Source organism: Limulus polyphemus, unplaced genomic scaffold (assembly GCF_000517525.1).
Source record: "Limulus polyphemus unplaced genomic scaffold, Limulus_polyphemus-2.1.2 Scaffold1671, whole genome shotgun sequence".
Lineage (NCBI taxonomy): Eukaryota > Metazoa > Arthropoda > Merostomata > Xiphosura > Limulidae > Limulus > Limulus polyphemus.
Genome location: NW_013667281.1, coordinates 238,615 through 247,967, shown reverse-complemented (window position 1 = coordinate 247,967; position 9,353 = coordinate 238,615). Strand labels below are relative to the sequence as shown.

Sequence of the window (9,353 nt, the reverse complement as noted above, 5' to 3'; positions counted from 1 at the left end):
TTTACAAATAAACTAAAATGATCTTAACACATATCTTTCTTCAAATACTTAATTTTGTAGAACTGAAAGTTTATTGTTTCTATTCAGTTTCAGACCATATTTGAGTTTTTTCAGTGAACAGTAAATTAGTACTTAGATGTTTTCACCTGAACTGAAGATGGTTTATTAAAGTACGTCGTTTCATTTGATTTGATACAGTACGTTGAAGAACGCCATCTTTATATGGTTGATAGTAATAACTTGATCCTTTTAGAAAAGGTTCTACATTCGTGGTATGGGGAAAGTGGTAATCGAATCAAGGGTTCTTTCTTTCTTCGAATCAGATAAGAATTATTACTTTTGTCGCAGAAACGAGATATAAATAATACGCAACGAAAACAATCACAAGATAAAAACTAATGTCTTTGTTTTAAGTCACTGATTACTAGATTGAGAGGTTTTTTAACGCAATGAATATGACGGTTGTTATGTTTTTAGTTGTATATGGATAACATTTCATTATTAATTTATTGTTATATTCTATAAAATCTTAGTCAACACGAAACTTGGAGGAATTCAACACAAAACAAGGAAGTTAAAAAGAAAAGAAAGAGAGAAGTTATCACTTATATACGTAAGGCGGTTTGATTAGTTACCATGATAATCGGAATATCATTCGGGGTTTTCAAATGTAATATAGGAAATACACTTCGATTTGATGTGTTTTGGTGATTCATTTCCGGCGAAGAACATATGTTATCACGCAGAAAAAAGATCTAGTAAACTTTGTAAAAGCTACATTTTTCACTCTTCAGTAAAACGTATGTGATTTAATTATGTTTCACATATTAAAATATTTTTGTTTTGTTTTGAAAATTGGAAAGAACCAATGACTTCAAACTCTGCGAAACTACTTACCCTTTCAAACGTAAACAATTATCCGGCAGTAATGAACTTGTGTATGAAATAAGCGAAACTACTTACCCTTTCAAACGTAAACAATTATCCGGCAGTAATGAACTTGTGTATGAAATAAGCGAAACTACTTACCCTTTCAAACGTAAACAATTATCCGGCAGTAATGAACTTGTGTATGAAATTAAGCGAGATATTTGTCCAAATTCTATCCTTCATGTTACGTCATTCTTGTAAATTCAGCTTGTTAAGCAAGATACTTTAGATAATATCAGTGATATTTTTTGTTATTATGACAATTTAGTATTGTTTATTTCATTTAGTGAAGATAAATTTGTTTGTGTAGTTGTTTTAATTCAAAATTAATAATGCTCATTGGAGTTTTAATTTCGATTTTTCAGTTTAGATTAGCATTATGTTATTGTTAGCCATTATGGATAAAATTCAAGGAAACTTTTATACATATTTCAGATATATTAAAATATATCAGTGTTGTATAATATACGATTACAATTTTATTTAAAAGCCGAGCAACGGTCGTGAAAAAAGTCATTCTATACGTTTTCATGTTTTTCACGTCATCTTCAGGACTGTGAAAAGCAAATCCAGTGCAACATATAAATATACAAAAAAAGCCATTGTAATGTGACTACTAGTTTACATATTTAAAAAAGATCACTAAATTAAAATCAACATTTGATAACACAGATAAAAAAAGAAATGCTGTTTTTTCCCTATGTCCCAGGTTTGTCACGTCAATTTTTTCGTAAATTAGAAAAAAAAATCTTATTCACATTTATAGACCATTGAATTAAATTAGTCAAATATTAAATACAACTAGATGAAATCAACCTAATTGAGAAAACGGGTGCTTATAAAATTGAATGTGAATGTGGTGGTGTTTACAATGGTCAAACTAGAAGAAATTTAAAATGTAGAGTAAATGAACATCAGAGAAATGTTAAAAACAAAAGTGAAAACTCTGCACTAGCTGAACATGCAAATTATACTGGTCATGTTATCCAGTGGGAAAAACCGTTATTTTGGCTCAACCGAATAATATAACGGCTAGAAATATTGGAGAAACCATAGAAATAATAAAGTACAGTAAAAATAATAAGGATAAAAAAATCAAAAAGTAAGTAGATGGTGTGATTTTTTTAAATATGTAAACTAGTAGTCACATGACCATGGATTTTTTGTATTTATATGTTGCACTGGATTTGTTTTTTACTCTTCTGAGGATGACAATGACGTCGAGTGTCTTTTTTACGATCCTTGATCGTTTTTAAAATAAAATTTTAATTGTATATAACTTTCATCACTGAATATTTTATACATGTTAGTCATTAATTCTGACAAAGGAGTTGGCACACAGGATCACACACAAAGGGGGCAATGAATTTAAAAAAAAATACTCCAAACTCGAGCGCTTTCAACTAGTTGATTATTCTTTTTCAGGAGAATAAAATAGAAGAGTAGTCAACTATTTGAAAGCGCTAGAGTTTTGGATCTTTTTTTTAATTCATTGTTACTCTCTTAGTTATTGTTAACTTTGAGTTTAACATTTGAGTCATGTGATTGAAATTAGTCCAAACATGGTTTCTAATTGCAAAAGTAAGTGTTTTAGCTAGGTGCAACAGAAAAGCCCGAGCAATGTTCTAAGTGTTACGATTGGGATATTAGTCCTCTGTATTCAACAGCGTGCGCAAATACACTACTTATGGTGTACTATTTTCGTTGATTATACATTTATTATTTATGGGGTATCCACATGCAATTTATTCTCTGTTATTAGATATTCCCATGTATTTTATTATTTGCTGTGATTGAAAAGTATTGTCGTGTAATCTTATGAGGATATCTCATTGATAATAATAATTATTATTATAAATACAGAATTAATGAAAATAGTGTATCACAAGTATCATATCGAGCGGTTCGAGTTATCCCATCGCAACTCACCAAAGCGCCCTCTAAATTTATAAGAAATATTTATCATTTGAACACTTAATTTTACAAGTACTGCTATTTTGTGATATTTACTAATAGGCTTTTTATTTGTCTCTGTTGATTTTTCGTAAATGGCTATGTTTTATCGCAATCATGATGAATTTCATTATTTTTAAATAATGAAAAAAAAAACAGATTATTTTTATTGTGATAACAAGCGGTGACCAAGTCTCGAATAAAAACAAACTAATTTTCAACGTTAATTAAACATAACTTTGATTTTGAATGTTTTGTTCATAGAAATATGATTACTACAAAATAGATTTGTCCTTTTTAATACACAACGATAATCATACTCTTACATATCAATGGTACTAACATATGGTACAAACATATATTTAAATATATTATCACAAATATTATTCTTATTATCTACTTTATTTTTCGAAATTGCCATTTTATTTTTGGGTAATTTGTATATTTTGACATTTTTGAGGAGCCTTAAAATTTTGTACATAATAAATAAACTTTCTCTCAATTCACTCAATAAAATAGAAAAATGAAACTACCCAAATACTTTATTTCAATTATACTAAAATATAGAATAATTATTAAAGTATTATATTTAAATAATTTTCTTAGTAAGCAAGAAGTGAGCTAGCACTGGAATAAAACACAATTTTCAAATCGTATGAAGGCCTTACTAAAGAAAAGAAAGTCCCTCAGTGGGTCAGCGGTAAATTTACGGACTTAACAACGCTAAAATCCAGGGTTCGGTTCCCCGTGATAGACATAGAGTATACAGCCTGTTTGGAAGTTTTGCAGTAAAACAAACAAAGAAATGAAACGAAAATGCTCAAAAATATACTTAAATGCATCATTTAGGGTCTAACAATAAGTCTAAGATTATTTCTTAAGTTCGACAGAGTGGTTTGCAAAATAAATGAAAATATCATAAATATTTGGATTTATATTCATTTCCTGTATAGTTCTATAAGAAACTGTGAAATTTCAAAATAATTTTATTTCCTACTTTTATCTAAGAACATAAGACTTTTTTCATATTTATTTTTCAATGCGAATGGTATATAAAACTATTTCACCTTCCACCAAATATTCCTTTCGTTCCCGTTCTTATTAAACGCAACATCACCAATACTCAAGTACTTTGTTTTGTCAAATCCAGTAACAAAAGGACGATAAGTTTTAAGAATCATAAATTAAGGGCAAAAGTAGTATTAAAATCGCAAAGTTGATTTGATGTTTGTTTGAGTTTTTAAGTAACGCCATTTTCGTTTTTAAACCCTGTTAAACAACATTGATAACCGATGGATATGGCGAAATTTACTATGCATGTGAAATTAACAGAAATATATTATTGTATGCATGCAAAGACAATTCCAGTTTCAATATTTTACCTTACCTCCGCAAAAAAGTGTCTTTACTCCCTTACTCAGCGGCTGGGCGATAAATTTGAGAGTTTAAACACTACAACTCGTGGTTCGATACTGCTGTGGGCACAGCGAAGATAGCCTATTGTGTAGCTTTGCTCTTAAAAATACACAAGCTATTTTCTCTAGATGAGAGCACTGCTTGCATAAGATTTGAATTTATTCGATAAATTTAGCTTAAAGCTTCTTCTTAAAGATATTATCACACACTTGCAAAAGAAAATGCGTATCTCCAAAGAAGAAGAGCATATTATATTTGGATGTTCTCTCTATTCTGAATGCAGATAAGATTGACTATGGCACAGAGAAGTGAACACATTTATAAAACTATGTAATAGAAGCCACGTCTCTACTTGTATTCTCTTATTTCAGCTTGTAATTGTTTTTACCATCAATGCAATATATATTCAATTTTTAATAAATTCTAAAACATACAAGTCATTATTAATCTGCAATGTCCAAAAACTTTAACACCCCACAGCGTCTGAGTCATTATTAATCTGCAGTGTCCAAAAACTTTAACACCCCACAGCGTCTGAGTCATTATTAATCTGCAGTGTCCAAAAACTTTAACACCCCACAGCGTCTGAGTCATTATTAATCTGCAGTGTCCAAAGACTTTAACACCCCGCAACGTCTGAAGCAACATCTAACAAAGCGAATTGTAATCAACTTTAACGCTCGGATAAATGTAATAATGAAGAGCCGGATAATATAACAAATTAAACTGGCTCTTGTTTCTACTGTGTTTGTAGAAGAGTTAGCGTTAGTATAAAATAAATATTTTGATAAGATTAGGCAACTACCGACTTCCATCCACCAATATTTATCAACAGTATTTAAATACTATCAAGTGTTTAATAATTTAAACACAATTCTGAAGAAAAAAAAATCTGACAACTTGGGAGATTGCTTGCAATTTCTAACAACACAAATACAAAGGTATGTTGGGAAAATGTTATTCAGTCTTAATCAACTGACTTTCTTTTAGTCAATAGATAAATGTTTTCTGCTCAACTGAACAATACTCTGAATACAATTAATCTGGAAGAGTGATATGTTATAATTCTCTCTGTTGAAATCTATAAAATCATCGATATTTTTAAATAATAAACACAATATTCCAGTACAACGAAATATAGCTTTAAAACACGTTATTTGGTCATGCATAAGAGCTAACAGTTTATCATTCATTAATTGTTATTTATGCACAGTAAATGTATAACGATTAAAATCACTTCTTTCTTCTTTTTTTTATCTACCAACGTAACACATAGAACTTGTACAATCTCAATAACAGTTTATTGTTAATCAAACACTTCCCAGCGAAACGTTATCGTATGACCGAGGTTAGTAGCTTCTGTATTGTTATTCATTCCAGAACCGCTGTAGAGGTCCTCACTAGTGTCACCTTGTGGGAGTTTTAAACATTCATTTGACGAAAGTATTGTTTCTGTTTCACGGACACAACTGCCAGATAAGATTGTTGTCATATTTACTGATTGTGAAGCTTTCTCTATTCGGTAGTCTGGTATCATTATTTCAAAGCTAGACGGAATAGGTAAAGATTCCAGGTTACTGTTTTGGATACCGTACAGGAAGTACATTAGAAGGCCTAGAAACGAAAAAAAAATTACAATGAATATTAAACCAAGAAATTAATAAAGGTATATAATTAGATTCTGACAATATTTTTTTATCTAGAAACACCTGTTTATCTTTTATTTGCCATTAAAAGATAGTCTAGCCTTTGCTAATATAAATAATCTATTTTATTTCATTTCATGATAAAAACATCAAAGAAATAAAAAACCTAAACTGTAAATTTTCTAGTATTTTTTGTTTTCCATTATTAAATAAGTTATTTGCTTTGATTGAAAGAGTTTCAAACTGTGTTCCGAGAGTTGTTGAATTTCTAAGTTTCTAACTCAACAGAAAAATATTCAAACTGAAAAAAAAATTAAAGTACCCCGGTAATCAAGTTTAATCAAAATCAAATAAACTTAAATTTATAAGTTACTAGAACACTAGACGTTTTGCAGCAAATGAAATTAAACAAGACAATAATTTACTGTAAACTACGTGAAATATTCGAACTGAGCATTAACTCTCTTATGATATATAAAGCTAGACGTTTTGAAAAATAAATTATACCGTAACAATAAACAAACGTGAAAGAATTTGTAGGCAAGAAAGACGTCTTTCATCTGCTGTGCATCTATACAAAGAAATCCCGAGCCCAGTGGAGATTCTTCATAGCATTAAACACAAGTCTTATGAAATAATCTTCACGATAGTTAATACTTTTTGAGCAACACTAGAAAATGAAAAGGATCCTACAATTAACACTTAAAACTACACGAGTGACAGACGAGCTTCATTCTTACCTAACATCATCCAGATTACAAATCTGACTAGTGTCAGAATAGACAATTTGAGGATCAGGTAGATGTTGATGATGACTGCGATTGCTGGCACAAAAGGTACACCTGGTGCTTTGAATTGCAAGTCACATCTAAAGAACAAACGTAAACATTTCTCAGTTTATTCGAATTTCGAAACAGACCGACAGCCTTTACAACTAGACACAACAGAACGTGACTCTTAAAAGCACATTGATAAAATCTGAAACCTTGTTGGTTGAATAATATTATTGTTTGACAGACACAGTTCGTTTTAACTGGTAAAAAAAACACCTTGAACCTGACGAAAATTTCTTTAAGATAAACTAAATTAAAAAAACAAAACAATTTTAATGTAAATAACTCGCAAGTTATTTTGCAAAATTTCCCCAGATCAGTATGTATGTTTGTATGTTTGAATTTATGCATAAAGCTACACAATGGACTATCTGTGCTCTGCCCACCACGGGTATCGAAACCCGGTTTCTAGCGTTTTAAGTCCGCAGACATTCCGCTGTGCCACTGGGGAGCCCTCAGATAAGCAAATGTTGATTGTTTCAGGAAGAAGAAAAGTAATCATCTTACTACTGGTTGTTAAGTTTTTGTCAGGGCATACAGAGTCACAGAGTTGGAGTCACAGATATTCAAGTCTATTGACTAATCAATAATAATGTCGTATTAAGTGCATATTTTCTTAACAGTTTATGGTTTTTAATAATCTTATTGTAACAATCATACCCCCCCCCCTTTTTTTAAAATTGCTTGACTACAAATAATTCACGTTACAGATAGGGTAACATTGTACTACCCTAAAAGGATAAATATTTAATGTAACAGTTGCACAATAGCGATGTGGGGAGGGGACAAGACCTTCTATTCAGAGCCCCAATAATTCTTAATACAGCCCTGCACCAGAAAGGAACTGTAATATTCAATGTGGGGAAAAGTTGAATTCTTGATGAAGCGCATTAATTTCAGCTTATTTATCTGTATTGTTTAGCTAAAAGTTGATGTTCCTAAGCAAAACTACATTAGGCTATCTGCTTTGTCCACCCCGGGAAATCGAACCCCGAATTTTAGCATTGTTAATCCGTAGACTTATCGCTATCCCACCGGAGAGCGTTTAGCTAAAAGAAGGATAATATTTGATACTGATAATATTTTCAACTCAGAATTAGCCTCCACACACTTTCTAATGGCTGTTCTTAATTGTAGTAACGATTCGGATCCCCCAGCGATTGCGGGGGCATACTTACGCCACTGCCTATAATGAACAGTATTTTGGTAAACTAGCGACAACTAATATGATATCACGCGTGCACGTGAAAATAAACATTTACATAATTAGATAGGCATAAAGTCATATGCTACTGAAATATCGACATTATAAAAAAGTTATTAATGGACTTCCAGACACGTTTGGAAAAAATCGCCTCTGATGAAGGAAAGTCCACTTTCTGAAAACGCTCTGGTTTTGGGGTTTATTTTCTGACAAAAAGCAATTGATTCATTAATCCTTACACAGACTGTGTAAGTTATCGTCACAGATCCACTATCCCAAGGAGTATGCGCGTCTAAGCAAAATAATAATAATAATTACGTTGATAAGAATAAGGTGTAAGTGGACAACAAAATCTTTTAAAATATTCTCGGGCGACAACAATGACTTAAATATCTGAGGTAAATATAGACACGTAACTGATCCAATTTTTTATATTTTTAATGCGATCATATAAATAATAATATACATTTTCAAACATTCTAATTGTCACACTAACAGAAGAGCTTATGTAACTTATACTAGTGTCAGTGGTGTATTTTTTATATATTAATTGTGATTGTTGTAGAAGATACGAAATACGTACCTATTTTGGGGTTGAAGAGTGATGGTTATTAGACAAATGGCAATTCCTAAAAGGCATGCCACGAAAAAGAAAACTGCAACAGGACTTCCAGATTCTAGAGGTGCCATGGCATAGACTACGATCAGGTCCAAAGTTATAATGAACAGGTACAAAAGCCCAACAATTTTCATTACAAACATCCCTGAATCTGAAGATGCGGGCTTTCGAACGGTCCAGTCATAAGGGAAAAGACGAGTCATAAACTTGTCGTGTTTTTCTGTAATCCATCTTTTCAGCTTTGATTTGAGAGTACACGGCTCGCTTGTCAGGATCTCTGAGCTACCGTAATGTGGAGTAGGGTTAGAACTGGTGTTACCTACAAGATGGTCTCTATCATCTTGTACTCTGTTGTAGAGACTGGAAGAAGTTGGATCGGGAAGGTTGCCCATAGAATCTTCACTGTCCGATGAGTCGACCCGATTGGTTCGTTTGGCATGAACTGTTTTTTGGTATCCATTGAATGGATTAGGAAATTCCCTAGATGGTGTTGGACACGCAGAACGGATGGACTGAGGAAGTAGCTCGACCAAGGTGGTGGATTGTGGTTGATAACGAAGAATGAGAACGCAACTAGACACCAGCGTGTAAGCCATAAGTGTACCTGCAGAAAATATTATTTAGAAAGTCTACCAAATATGTTTGTTTCGTTTGCTTTTAGAAATTCGTGCAGTGCTACGAAAAAGCTATTTGTGTATAGCCATCCGTAATTTGAACTAATAGATTGTTTGTTTGTTTGTTATGAATTTCAC

General features: G+C 31.8%; 1 protein-coding gene across 2 annotated transcripts in view; it reads right to left on the bottom strand.

Moving 5' to 3' along the window:
* Nucleotides 1-4,114: 4,114 nt before the first annotated feature.
* The window catches only part of LOC106464508 (probable cationic amino acid transporter), a 60,211-nt gene continuing 54,972 nt past the window's right edge, over nt 4,115-9,353 (bottom strand). For both annotated transcript variants that reach the window (XM_013924654.2, XM_022392247.1), the window contains 3 exons: nt 8,566-9,205; nt 6,686-6,813; nt 4,115-5,913 (listed from right to left, as the gene is read on the bottom strand). In XM_013924654.2, the coding sequence (XP_013780108.1) occupies nt 5,606-5,913; nt 6,686-6,813; nt 8,566-9,205 (1,076 nt within the window). In that variant the 3' untranslated portion in view covers nt 4,115-5,605. The remainder of the gene's footprint in view (nt 5,914-6,685; nt 6,814-8,565; nt 9,206-9,353) is intronic.